General features: G+C 41.2%; 1 protein-coding gene across 1 annotated transcript in view; it reads right to left on the bottom strand.

The window, feature by feature from the left end:
* KCNT2 (potassium sodium-activated channel subfamily T member 2) overlaps positions 1-15,137 on the bottom strand; it is a 1,660,679-nt gene that overhangs the window by 1,262,202 nt on the left and 383,340 nt on the right. The window contains exon 9 of the mRNA XM_078650345.1: positions 12,722-12,781. Coding sequence (XP_078506471.1) covers positions 12,722-12,781 — 60 coding nt within the window. The remainder of the gene's footprint in view (positions 1-12,721; positions 12,782-15,137) is intronic.

The following is a 15,137-nucleotide window of genomic DNA, read 5'->3' as shown; positions in this document are numbered from 1 at the left end:
TCCACCAATCCCAGCGCGGTTTTCACTAACTCGCCTATCAGAGCGCGGCTTCGCACCAACCGGCCTATCACAGCGCGGCTCTCTGCTGACGTCACACCAACCGGCCTATCACAGCGCGGCTCTCTGCTGACGTCACACGTCCCCTTCGCAGCAGTTCCCCTCCTTTCTCAGCTCGTCTCCCGGTCATGCATGCGTCCCATTCATACTCTGAAAAATGATTACTTCCGACCAAGCGATCACTTTCCTTGACTGTACGCCCACAGTCTAACTGTAATTGTCACCTTAACTGACGAAATGTCTTTCCGTGTACGTCCAGACAATCGCCTTAACTGATAGGTTACTTACACACGGTAACTTTCGACCTGCGTCCGTTACCCACACACTCACTCTTGCATTCCCCCTATCTCGGTCCTGCGGGCGATCAATGGTACCTCATGACCCCCTTTACTCTGGTCGACAACTACTCTGGATGTTCGATACACCCGAACCACTTAAGCTCTTCCCCAAACTTAAGATTTTCACCAGTTCACCGGTTCACCGGTTTACCAGTTTGCCAGGTTGCGCGCGCTCACAACCCTCTCTCAATCACACTACAGGCATTCAACTCCGCATGACATTACAATACAGATACAACACAAAACACCGCAATCTGTCAACGCATGACCCTTGTTATACTCACTCTCGCACCGTCAGCTCCTTCTTCGGCTGGCGATTCTTCCGCTGCTCATCTCTCGATCTCTAGGGGCCTTGGGGTAATCTTAACCTAGTCTAGATCACCTTCCTCTAGAAGGTAACCATCCTAACTCTGCTACCAACTGTTAACGCTGGATTTCTGGTCTACTGTTATAGATCTAGATCCCACTCAGGTCGACTAAACCGTTGGTACCTGTCATAGAGTAAAAGGCAATCCGCTACTAGGTAAATCAGTTAAGGACTTACACCACTCTAAAGAACCACTTACTACGAATACGTTTTAAAAGTTTATTATAAAGCCAAAGTTAACTGGAGATACAAACATCTCAAAATAAGGTTCAAAAGATATACGGGTATCAATACAAACATAAACTTTTTAAATGCTCTTAGTCGACAGAAGAATATTACCAAAACCAATTAAAAAATCATCAGAGTTGCAAGAATAGACACAAGGTGTAGCTTTGGAGTCATTTACAGAAAGGTAGAAAATTCAGATTAGACTGTCCCTACACTAGACTAAGTGACATCCCTACTTAGCAGAATCTTAACCTAAAAAGGTGTCAGCCGTGGTGACTTCCAAAGAAGATCACTCACTTCCCTTAGTCTTCGTTGTAAATCGATGTCTCGCAGTTAACCTATCTGCCTACCCATCCGCTCTCTTGGGTTCCTCAGACCATCTGCCCTAACTCCACCCAGGGGTGCTGTCCCTAATACAAAAATCACATTTACAATAGAAACGCCCTTTAGAGACGCCCCTCACGTGGTGTTGGTTCTGGCATTTTCCATGCTGATACTCCTCTGGGCCCATCGTTAGCGTTGACCTTGCTTCTCAGGCTCTTCTCCGGCAGGACGGTACCCCCCAGGAAATTCCTGAAGCCTCCTCCAGGCCTGTGCCTGGCTCCCTGAACAAAAGTCTATTCATCACTCTCTTGATTGGAACCTCCTCGCACCTGCAAACAGACACTTGTACAGTGGGCCCCAAATTCCGGCCTCCACCGTATCTTCTAAGTCGTAAAACTCTTCGAGCAAGCTCCGCAATTTATGTTTAACATGACCTTCCTTTAACTAGCACATGCAGATCAAAAGAAATGACTTTCTCTATTCAGGCCTATTTAGAATTACATGAAACGGGCCTATGCACTCTGAAAATCTTTAACTTATTTGTCTAAACAGTATTCTAACTTATTACACACAATGGTTATATGAAACACTTCTATAAAACATATTTCAGTTCTATGATCAGTAATACTTTGAATTACAACAACATTAAATCCATATCATGTGAAAGTGTAACAGCATCTTTTCATTCTCTGCGAACTGCCATGTGGCCTACACATTTCTACGTTTAGCAGCATTACATTCTCCTCTACAACAGTCACATAACATGGAATTTCAACATCATTCTAACATCTCTACACACTTCTACATTAGTTCTTCACACCGATATATGCATTCTATTTTAATTAAACACTCTTATGTATTTTCTCTCTATAAATTCGACACTCTTATGTAATCTTTTACTAAACTGATGCAACGTGCTTGTAAATATGGTGCACTTCTATTTTTCTCGATTTGCGCTCTCTCAGTATGATGAACATGACCGAACAAATTCTTTAGTGTGCTTATGTTAAAGTCTTACAGGCGCATGCATCAAAGGATTTTGCGATGGCAAACAGTGCGAATCGCAAAAATCGTCCGTTTGCGATCGCAAAATCTGCTTTTGGAACGCATGAAGGGTGAAGGCCCTCGCAATTACCTTAAATGCAATGCATGAAACTTTAAAAAAATTGCGATTTCGCAAGTAGGGGGAGCAAATTACCATGAGGTTGAACCTCATGGTAATTTGCGTAAACTTTGAAAAATGCACTTTTGTGCATTTTTCAAAGTTTCATGTTGTGCACACACATGGCCTTAGGGCATGTGTGTGCACAACATATGTGCACAGATTGAATTAAGGGGTGAAACAGGGTGTCCTTTGGACACCCCTGCACCCTTGAAATCACATTCTCAATTTGCGATTCGCTAATTGCTAATTGCAAATTGAGAATGTCTTCCCATTCATTCCCATGGGCCTCTAGGCCCATAGGAATGAATGGGGAGGTATCCCTTAATTGCGATTCGCAATTTGCGAGTTGCAATTAAGGAATATTAAGAAATCGCAATTTTTTTAGCGATTTCTTGATGCATTGCATTTTGCGATTCCTTAATTGAAATTCCTTATTTTTCGCAATTTAGGAATCGCAAAAAGCAATATTGATGCATGTGCCTGTCAGGGTCTACAAAATGTATATTTTGAATGGCAATAATAGCCTGGATAACGCATATTAGCTGACTCTATGACAATCCCGCAAGCAATTGTTCAAATCCATTAAGTGATAGAATAGGAGGTATGTCCAATGCCCAAAGTCAAAGTGATCCACAAGGAGATGTGATCCTTACTGCATGATATGACACTGAACGGATCAAAAAGTGCATCAGGAGAAATAGAACTGATAGCGTGTGTAGACCTAATTTCATTCCAGTAGCTATCTACAAGCAAGATGTGGATTCATGGGCATAGATTTCAAGGATCTTTGTACATTTTCTATTGTAACGAACCCCTCTGTCATGATGTTACTCCACCTTGCAACCAATCTATAAAAAAAGGCCTTCAGTTTCTCCAGACAGCTAGCGGTTATTAGCTTTGTTAAACATAGAATCTAAATACTTTGCCTCTCTACTCTTGGAAGATCTTGAACATTGTCACGAAATAGGATAATGATCCCATTCAACAAAACAGGCAGCAAACCTGCTGGATAGAACAATAGGTAATTTATTTGCACTATCAATGATGATGAAAAAACAAATTAACAAAGTCCAGCTTCTATATGTTTGCTTTGTTGATTTCAGCAAAGCATTTGACCATGATGTAAATCTAAAAGTCTGTTGTGGAAATAGTTGGTGGGCTGGCACATTCTGAATAAACTTCTTTGTGCAATCAAAATGCTACATACAGATATTTGGCTCTGGGTAAAGCTTGGCAACAACCAATAGATCTCAGTAAAAATAACCACTCCCCTTGGCCTTAAACAAGGCTGCATCCTAACCCTAATATTTTTCAATCTTTACATAGTGTTTCTAAGCAATCAGGTGGCTGCAGCTGATTCACACCCAGCAAACCTAGGATCCCAAAGTATTGCATCTTTACTCTACCCTGTCAATGTAGTACTTCTAAACCAAACCAGGATTGTCCTACAGAGAAAAATAAAAACTCTTAATAACAATTGTAAAGTCAATGAAATGATGGCAAACCTAGGAAAATTAACACAGTAATTTGTGGCTGAAAAACAGTCAAACAAAGAGTACAGTGGCATAACAATAGCCCCGGCAGTCACTATGGTACAAGAGAGACCCTGAGCTAACGGTGGCACGCTCCAGCCCTGTCCATGGGAAGCAGGCCCTTTGCCTGAGAGCTCGTGACTAGGTCCAAAGTGTGGGTGCCACTTCCATGTACTTTACAGGGGCCCCCCCTCAAATGTAATTACGCCACTGAAGGAGTGTGGTTCTTGGAGTAATGGAATCTGACTAAAGTACTTGAGGGATTGGTTATAAGATCCAGAGGGGCATATGCACCATCTAAATGCATTAAAAAACAAAAATTGTCTTCCTGCTTTTCATATTTCAAGAAATCAACAAAGAATCCATCCAGGCTTCAATATTTAAAATAATAAAAGTTATCCTTACCATTGTTTAAAAAAACGCTCAAAGTAGAATTTACAGAACCTTATTTAGGTTGTCATGAAATACATCTCCAGTACTGATCAGGCTCAGGCTTTATTTAACGGAATACCTAGAGCAAAAAGCTGCTTTCCTTTAATATGCGGATACAATGAAAGTGGCACAAAGCTCTAAAGTAAAGCACTGCATTAGGGAGGAAAAGCCTCACTCACGCCATAAAGATCAATCCTTGTTCTAAAGCTTTGAAAGCCAGCCTGCAATTTGAAGGAATTGAAGGTTCATGGAATCAACAAGTGTCACACACTCACTTCGAGAAGCTCTATAACAAATTGCTAAAAGAAATACTTATTTTGCTTTGGACAGACATAACTTCAGCAATAGAAGTTTCTCCTGGCTTGTTATACATTCCTACAGAAGCTGTCATGCCCTGAGACACCTATGAGAACCCTACATAGGCTATCATAAAACCAGATCAATACAGCTTCAATTAGGCTGCCTTCTATCACTTGATTTTCTACCTAAGTGGACCAAGAGGCCTGCAAATCGTCTGTGCACCAGCAAGCTGGAACCTATGGCTCATTTTATATGGACTTGTCCGTGATTACTGTTGGAGCGTAAATTCCTTCTTCACAATATTATTATTCAGTACGGCATTCATTCATGCCATCACGTTGTGCTTGCGAGGTGAGCAACTCCAGTCTGTAGCCAAAATTAGTCAATGACATAGACATCACAAACAATCCGTTAGAGAGGAATGAAGTTTAAATGCCTCGAAGAGGCAGTTGCAGTAGATTATCCAAATGTTCTTAAATCATCTGACACTTGACCTCCCAATCAGCAACTGCCAGAGCCCTTGTGGATTAAGTCTTTCGGAACCACTTCTCATAGAAAGCCTGCATTCTGTTTTTTAAGCATTTCAAGTATTTTAGGAATTTTAAGTATGGATGCGTGACATTGGTCAAATAGGGTCTGATTCAGATTTCGGTGGACAGGTTACTCTGTCACAAAGGTGATGGATTTCCCGGTCTTCGAACTATAAATTACATAGGGTATAATGGGATTTACATTTAGGCAGATGGGATATCCGTCACCATCGTGACGGTGTAACCCGTCCGCCGAGATATAAATTGGGCCCATAGTCCTAATGTCAGTTTTATCAGTTCAAATGTTGCAATGTCAATATTGGCTTTTACAAGCTTGTATAGTTTAACTGTCTTTATTATGCACTTGGTTGTAAGTAACTGAAATAAAGAAATGTACTATTATACTTTTTACAATAATAGCTAATTGCAATTACTTGCACTCTGCTTTCCATGGAGAATTAATCAGGCATAGAGAGATTTACGACTTTGGGACGGGAGGTGGGTAGACATGAGTACTGGTTGTCCAGGGAAAAATGCTGGTGAGCTAATATCCACCTGCAGGCCTAGAAGCTTGCTAGAGGTATGTGGGGATAACACATGGCTTTGCACAATTTAGTGAGAGAAAATATGCCCCTTGTCCCCCTTAGGCTGGACCTGGGGTTACGACCGCTAGACGAAGAACTGGCTTTTCGCCCCCTGGCATATTGGCGTAGGCTGTGGGCAACCCCAGAACTGGCCAGCTACAGACAGGGATTACAGGAGGTGCTTGCCATGCCAAATGCGGGGAAAATTAAGTGGATTAAATTTGTTAAATCAGAACTGGAGAGTCTTGGACTCTCGAAGATGTGGTCCGATCCTCTGGCTACTTGTCCACTTATTCCTAAAAAGGAATTAGCTAAGGCATATCATGACAGCAAATTAATGGAACTTTTCAACCTCCAAAAACCTGGTTCATTGACTGATTCGTTTATATGCTTTAAGGACACTTACAACTTTGAACCAACCCTAGATAAATTGTATCCCCCTTTGCTCAGGAAACTATATCTGCAGTGGAGACATGGGTCCCTCCCCATTCGAACATTCACAAGCAAATGGAGTGAACAACCAACTAGCATTTGCCCAGCATGTAGAACAGCTGACGAATCTGAACTCCACATACTCTTTTTTTGTCCGGTTTACCGAGAGATTCGCAAGAAATGGATAGTTCCCCTATGCAGAATTCTGGGATTTGTGGGGTGCTTGGCTGCTCATAGAGTACTGAAATCCAATCTGACCGATCATATCGTGTTTGCAGTGGCCAAATATTTGGGTGCTATCTGGTGTCTGAGAAGGAAATGTCTCAGGGCTGGCAACTGACCCTAATGCACCAAGGACTTGACACTGCAATAAGGAACTCTGTCTGAACGACAATGTCGATTTTATATTGCATAAATTTTTATTTTTAAACAAAGCTTTTAAATGAATGTTCTAATCGTCTTTTATGGTAAAAATCTTACCGAAATAAAGATTTTTTTTTTTATTGAATTGAATCATTTAGCCAACACTATACATAGGAAGCTGATAACATTAAAGATATAAATGTCAGGTAGAGGTTAGCCTATTGTTACAGACAGTAGGGATGTGCAATATAAAATGCCTTGTTTTTTTTAATATTCATCTTGTTTCACAATAAATTCCATCATTCTGATACAGAGGGTTTATATGTTCAATATACGTAACAAATACCCTATGGTTCGAAACATCAATTGCTGTATGTGTCTGCTGCTTGCGGAGGTCTAGGTAAGGGTTGTCAAATCTGAATACATCTTCTCTGGCAGAGTTGGCTGCCTCATAACACTTTGGATCTTGATGACCCAACTTGTCATAAAATAGAGTGAGAGACACCTGCCGGTTTTTTACCTCCTAAGGGTATGTAATAAGCGTGATCCTCTTGGGGCTAAGAAAATCTTTCCTGGTGTGCCGTTTGGTTTTAGTGGTTCACAACATGACTCTGCTCCTGACGTCCTGGTCTCTATAAGAAAGCCCAGTTAGCTTTTTTACTTTTCCTTGTTTTGTTTCTGGTGCAACAGTGGTTCTGGATGTCCATGTAGAGGAAATGAGTTTTGACTGAAAATTACCTTTGGATTTCCATTGCTCCTCTGGGCATATATTGGATAATTCCCCCAAAACTTTCAAAAGTCATACAACTGGTTCCCCTCATCAGATGTAATCATTTGTATGCCTTTCTGCTCCTTAAATACTTATGTATTGTATTAAATTGATTTGGAAATCTTATTGTGTTGTTTCTTATCTTTAAAATTGTTGGTACATTTTTAACTCGACATGCATTTCTCTCGAGAATTGACTGCCACTTATGTCAGAGCTATTAGGAGTTGAGGAGAGGTTCCCTAGAAACTGTATTTTTGCCTAACCAAGGTGTGGGTGTTAATCTGGTGAGGGCAACACCTCCCCAAATGAATACTCAAATTTCTGACACACCATAAAAAGTACTTGGCCCTCATTTATGAAAAGTGACGCATCGCTGCGTGAAAACAGCGATGCGTCACTTTTCACTGCGCACTCCTTGCGACACCAATGATGCGTCATATTTAATGTATGACGCATCATGTCGCAAGGAGTTACAGATACGTCAGTATTTCTGACGTATCTGTAAGCGCAAAAGTGACGCATTGCTGGAGTGTGTCACAAAAGTGACGCAACTCCAGCAATGCTCCCTTTCACATGGGGCAAGCCCCATGTAAAAGGGCATGCGTCAGTCTTACGCCTGCTGTGAGGCAGGCGCAAGATTTTGACGCAACGGCGTCCTAAAAGTGACGCAGTGAAATCTCATAGATTTCACTGCGTCACTTCTACGACCCTTCCTTGCGTCAATACGCCCCCCTTGCATACATTATACCTGGCGCAGGTATAAGGTGGCACAGGGGTTTACAAAGTGACGCATCTACCTAGATGCGTCACTTTGTAAATATGGTGCAACAAGGCACATTATTTACGCTGCTTGTGCGTCACAAAAAGTGACGCACCGGCGACGTAAAAGTGACGCACGGCCTCATAAATGAGGCCCCTTGATTTTAACTCAGACTTTCTCTGAGCCAGTGAAGGAGCTGCAGACAACACAGCCCAAAAGCAGTGAGCAGTGATTACCTGTCTCTAAACTGTGCTGTCTGCATCGCGTACACTACCTCAAAGAAGTTTTGAGTATGTACTTTAGACAGTGCAATCACATAAAACAGACTTATGGCCCTGCTGTATGCCAGCACAATTGCCCATGATATATTCCAGCATGTACACCTGGGAGAACTATGACAGTAGCATCTTCCGACAAACACTCCTGGAAAACCATTGTGAACTAATTAGAAGTCAACAATCTGCTCCAGGTTTAGGAGTAAACCTATGAGTACAGATATGTTCTTCAAGTGTGTAAATCAGAACCACTATTGTGGCAGAATTAATGAACGTATTTGCTGTCATTATTGTGAGATACATGACCACTTCTAAATTGGCTACAGGAATCCACATAGAAAGATGGACTCATCAATACAGGAAAAGGTCAGTTAACAAACACAATAATGACCATACTAAGAGATCGATTTACACATTATGTTTCGCAGATGTTTGCTTGGAGCAGTGCAGCGCCTACTTATAATACATTATGAAGCCCTTGGGCGCAACACAATATTGCATTGTGTTTCCAAAGTGCCCATTTAGGCCTTAATAAATCTACTCCTGGATGTTGCAAGTATAGTTTTTATTAAATGCAGCCCCATTCATGCAATCTTATTTATTTATTTGAGGTATTAGTATTAAGTATGTTTACTGAATCCGAAGTCAAACAAAGTATTTTGAGTATAGGAAAGACGAATGGCAGATCAGGAAAGGTGAGCAATATATCATCTGCATATAGCAGGATTTTTGAAATATTACTTTTGTATGGATGCCCACAATTCTAATTGGGTTAGTTCAGTTCCATGACAGCCCTCTACTCTTCTGCTGTAGTATCATGTACATCAAAACTATACAATATTTTTTAAAGGAGGTGAGGTCAAAACGTCTGGGGGAAAAGTATGATTTTCATAGATAGCGGGGATTACTGTTGATGCAGCAATTTGTCCAAGAAAGAAGGGTCAGAGCATATTTGACCTTGAGATGTAAAGAGACTTCAGGGCCTCTGCAGTTCATTGAAGAAGTGGAGAGCCCTTCGGCTTTCTCCAGCTCACTAAGATTATGATCCGTAGGGTGTGGTGTGTAGACACAAGACAGTGATCAGGAGGAGGTCTCAAGATTTGACAGTTTCAATCTGCTTCATTTTTTTGGACAGCTGCATCTCTCATCATCTGTCCTCCCACAAACGCCTCCATAATCGACCAGTAAGTCCATACCAAAGAGCTTGAGCCCATGTCTTCCATAAGATAGATTTTAATGTGTTCCTTCGTCCCTTTCTTTTCAGCTGTTCCCTGACTAAGTAAGCTTTGTGTGCGGCAGCTAAAAGGCCAAATTCCAAGGTTGGGAGAATTGGAACATAGTTCGAGAGGGCTCCTTCAAGTATCTGACACCTGGACACATCAGGGAGCAGTGAGGATGTAATGAGGACATAGTCTGTTCATAATTGGGAGCCATACATGCGCAACAGAGTTATGTACTCTGTCAAAATTGAGATCTTCCATGCATTAATGTCTATTGTTCCTGTCAGGTCACCTAGCATTGGAATTACTTGAATCAAATACGTAGACCAGTCCATGTTTGTAGTAATGGTGTAAGAGAGTTGTGGTAGGACCACTTGATGTGCCACAATGGTCAATGTGAGAGCCATATGCTTTTGTGGGTAGCTCCTTCTCTGACGAAGAGCAAGTGCGAAGTTAACATGGTCAAGTTTTTACAATACAAATATATCAAATATAACAAAAATGGCAAAATATGTTTTTAGTAAGCTGCCCTTGTTGTTGTAAGTGTTTCTTCAGACTTTCCATGAGCACCACATGGTAAAGGGAATATGATTTGCACATCTATACTTCTAACATGTTTTTTGCCTCTGAAGTGCTATCTAGCTTGAAATTTCAGAATCCACTTGATCGCACAGAACGTGTAAAATCTATCCAAACACCTCCAAATTGTTCCATTTGATTACAGCTCTAGGATTCTGATTACGTACAGTTGTTGTGCTCAAATGCAGTATAGTACTGATGTTTCAATAACTGACAGGTACTTGCACCAGCTTATTTTTGCAGTCTGCTGCTTGAAGCAAATGTTGGTTTTCCAATGATTGTTCGATCTACATGCCAATGCAAAATGGATGTAAAAAGTGCAAAAGATATGTGTTGCTGTTCGAGAAAGTCTAAAGCCTTAAACCCTAAAGCTAAAACCACATCAGCTTCAAACCATGTCACGATCATTGGATTCCTGCTAGGTGTGCATTAAATGAATTGTAGCACAGTTACGTTTTTTCTAATTTAAAATAACGTATTACTGATATAAATGCCACGTTCTAAAAAACACCAATAAATGAAGAAAAATTCACAAAAACCCTATTATTGCAAGTTATTTGGCATTTAAGGTTTATTTTGTAGCAGCACCAAGAGTACTTATTAATTTTGAGAATTTCAGCAAATGTTCAGAGCATTTCTAAATGAGGACGATTCTGTTACGCTTTCTTATACCAAAGGAATGTTTCAGTCAGCAGTGCACATACAAGTGTATTGTATTGTTTTGTGTTGCATTTTAACATTTGCATAGTTCTTACAACACCCATGTGTGGCACTGAAGAACTTACCAACAAGGAAAACAAGCTTCACCTTGTGGGGTGAGTGGTTAAGAGGGTGTTTGCGTTTTGAGCCTGTATTGAAAGTGCTTTGATGTTGTGCCTGGTGACCATCAACTTGTGATTCGCAGAGCCTGGGGGTGTGATGGGTGAGGGTTAGTTTAGCCACAGCTACAACAGGATGTTGTATGTCTTTACACCAAAAAGGGGGGTAGTCAGAGAAGGCTCAGTAATGTGACATGTGCCAGGCAGAGATGCTGCTAAACGAATAAAAGGATGCCAGTAGGGCAAGAATGGGATTTGGTGACATAAGCATTGTACATGCATCATTTTATTTTAATTTATTCATATTGCCTACTACTGAATAAGTACACCCTGTGATGGAGGAAGGAAATGGAAAAGCAATCAAGGCTGGCAACCTGAGCAGAAACTACAGAAACTTTAAAAAGCCCAGATTCAAACTATTCCTGCTACATCAAATGAAGACACAATTTTGAGCCGCGGCTTCATATCCCAAAATCCTCTCAAGTTCTCAAAGGTGAATGAGTAACAGGGAGGTGAGCTCTAGTTGGGTTTGGGATCAGACCCAGCTAAACTAGCACAGTACACATGAGGGGAGAGATGAAGCAGTTAATAATTAGTTGTCCTAACAATGCAAGAACGAATTGCCTCATGTTACCTTGCTGACTGCACCTCTCCATGCGAGGCCAATACTCTTCTTTGATTCCAGAGACCATAGGCCCACATGCATCAAGCATTTTTGTAGTCGCAAACGGTGCGATTCCTTAAAATCGGCCGTTTGCGAATGCAAAAGTGCTTTTTGGGATGCATGAAGCAATTTTAGAATTCGTAACATTTTTGCGAGTTCTAAAATTGCGGGTGCTTTTAAGAAGTCGCAGATGTGCGATTTCTTAAAAGCAATGCATCATTACTTTTAGAAGTGCAAATTCGCAATTAGGGTGCCAAATTTACCGAGTGGTTGAACCACTCGGTAAATTTGGAAAAAGTGTTTAAAATGCTGAAAATGTTTTTTTTCAACATTCATGTTTCACACACACATGTCCTTAGGACATGTGTGTGTGAAACATGATGCGAAAAATACATTTCAGGGGTGCATGGGGGGGTCCTTTGGACCCCCCCCCCCTGCACCCATGAAATTTTCAAAGTGCAACTCGCAATTTGCTGATGCCTTCCCATTCACTCCTATGGGCCTTTTGGCCCATAGGAATCAATGGGAATTGCGAAAATTAACTTAAGAATTCGGTATTCATTTAGGATTCGGTAAAAATTGCGATTTTTACCGAATCACAAATGAATACCGAAAATAATGATGCATAGCATTTTGCATTTCTTAATTTGCGATTCCTTATTTTTCGCAAATTAGGAAGTGCAAAATGTAGCAATGATGCATGTGGGCCTTTATTCTTTCTAGTTTATGGTAGGAGGCATCCTCCTGTCCTTCTAGAACAACTCTCCATTATTATTAATAACACTTCGGGGTAAAAGGAGACATTGTGGACAGGGGAGAACCCCTGCTCCCAATATTTCAGCGAGGATAGCAGCATTGCAGTGATTTGGTTGTTTTAAATGTGTTCTGTCCTAGCCAGCAATTTATCACACTAAATAACATTCTTCGCAAACATATTTTCTTGTCATTAATCCTTTTCTTAAAATGTTTTGTAAAAATGCTTACCTTGTAGCTCAGATAACTCAGCAACATAGTTTCAAACAGGCTTATCAAGGCCACCGTAACCTAAAGAGAAGACACTTGCATTACTGGTCGGTAAGATTGAGGCCAATTGTTAACTCAATAAGAAATGTTGCCGTGAACACAGATACAGAGAAATCAAGATTTAAATACAGCATATCCTGATAGCCCATGACTATTTGCTGCCTCATACTGAAATTAAATCTAGAACAATGATGTTTAAGCAGATAGCAATCTTAAACAGTATATTTCAGAAGATCTTATACAGCATCATCGTCTACTATAAATATCTTGTCCTAAATATCCTTCACAAAAATGTTGTCCTGTTGCGGGTACATTTTCTATTAACTTCCGTTGGTTGCTATTTTTGTAGATGGGATTTAGCACACAATATTTATGTCGGCGGATTTTCTGACATTGAAATTCTGGTAGCAAACCTCTTAAAAGAAACCTATTTACCCCAGCCTTTCTAGTTTAATTTCCAGTAGAGCAAAATCATTTGTGAGTTTTCATTTCCATCTTAGCTGCGAATGGCTTCACTCTCTTGCTGGTACCATCTGCTTGTTCTATGGTTTTTCAGTTTTGCTTAAGGGCTCTTTTACTATTGAAGGCAAATTATTTCTCACAGCGCACAAGAGGAGATTTGTGTTTGGTATGTAAAATTGCTATAGTATGTACGTGTCAGGGCTCGGGAAAGGAGTTTTTATTTCTCACATGGTAATTCACATTCTTTTGTTGTTGGACCACTGGCTGTAGTATAAATAACTATTGGTAAAGTGTCATCTGTATGACTAAGTCTTTTGCTGTTATAGATATGTGATTTATATGAATATATGGTAACATACATTCATAAAAGAATCCTTGTTTTTCATCCCACCTTGCATATCAGGGATTAATGGCATGGAAATAAAGTAATAGAAAGAAAAATAAACACATGTGCATAACTAAACATTGTTTGTAAAAGTAAAATAGATTGTGTAATGGTTGCTGTTACTGTGGACAAATGGCAAAACATCTAATTCATATGTTAGAAAATACTATATCCAAACACTAAGTACACGGTGAAAGAAGATGTCAAATCAACGTGTAACATTTTCTTGAATTTTTTTCTTGAATTTAGGAACATGAAAATAAATAAATATTTCATGATGGGATTGTTGCTTTCAAAGCGCAGAGTAGCCATGCGTTGGGCTCGTGGTCCCATACCTCTTGTCAGGGAATGGAATGTAGATATGCTTCATTGGAATACTCAGTCTGAAGCTTATAATGAATTACTTCCACTGCAGAGCCGGCCCAAGGGGTTTTGGGGTCTTTATCAGCAATATCTCATTGGGAAAGAGGCAGGCGAACCAGAAGGAGGGAAGGCCTGTTATGTTATGTTATACCATTTGTAGCGTGCCCAGATACTACAAGAGTGTCCCGGCGTGAACCTTGAGAGGAGGTACAGGTCAGTTTAGTTAAAGAGGAAGGTTTTAAATTTTTTTTAACCCCTTCGCTGCGGGGGTTAATCCCCCGCTGTGCTGGGGGGGAGGGGGGCGCGCACAGCGCCCACATGCTCATGACGAGCTCAGCTCGTCATGAGGCACGGCTCTCCTGTGCTCATGACGAGCTCAGCTCTTCACAGGTGCATTGCCTGCCGTGGAACGCTCAGCACAGCAGGGGAATTATCCCAGCATGCGAGCGTTCCATGGCTCATGACGAGCTGAGCTCGTCATGAGCACCGGAGCGCCGTGGCTCATGACGAGCTCAGCTCGTCATGAGCCTCGAAGAGGTTAACAGGACAAGGTCCAGAATGCCGCCGAAAGCAAGAGGAAGTGCATTCCAAGCCAAAACTGACTTCACACTAAGTGTGCTGCCACCCATCTTTCGTAGCCAGAACCGGGGAACCGTGGCCAGAAGTAGGTGCAAAGAACGGAGTGGTCTTGAAGGAACGTGGAAGGAAAAACAGTTTTGGAGATAGCTTGGACCCAAGGCGTGGAGCACGCGATGGGCTATAACGAGGTATTTGAATTTCACCCACTCTGCTACAGGTAGCCAGTGGAGTGCTCTCAGATGTTGTCTCACACTTTCTAGCGGGAATATCAAGAAGGAGCCTAGCAGCTGCATTCTGGACTACCTGCAGCCTATTTATCACATAGCCTGGTATGCCAGCATAAAGTGTGTTCGCGTAATCTATCCGAAATGTAATAAGGGCTCGAGTAACCATTTCCCTTGCCGGTCTAGGCAGGAGAGGAAGACATTTTTAAAAACCCGAAGCACGTGCCGTCCATCTTCTTACTCTGCATAGAGAAGGTGAGGTTCTCCTCAAATCATATCCCCAGATTTTTTATTGGGAGGGCAGTTGACACTGAAGGGCTAAACCCGGAGGCCAGAGTGTTTCTCTAAAATTTGAAGGAAACTT

Source organism: Lissotriton helveticus, chromosome 1_1 (genome assembly GCF_964261635.1).
Source record: "Lissotriton helveticus chromosome 1_1, aLisHel1.1, whole genome shotgun sequence".
In the NCBI taxonomy this organism is placed as follows: Eukaryota; Metazoa; Chordata; class Amphibia; order Caudata; family Salamandridae; genus Lissotriton; species Lissotriton helveticus.
This window is presented reverse-complemented; position numbering and strand designations above follow the sequence as displayed.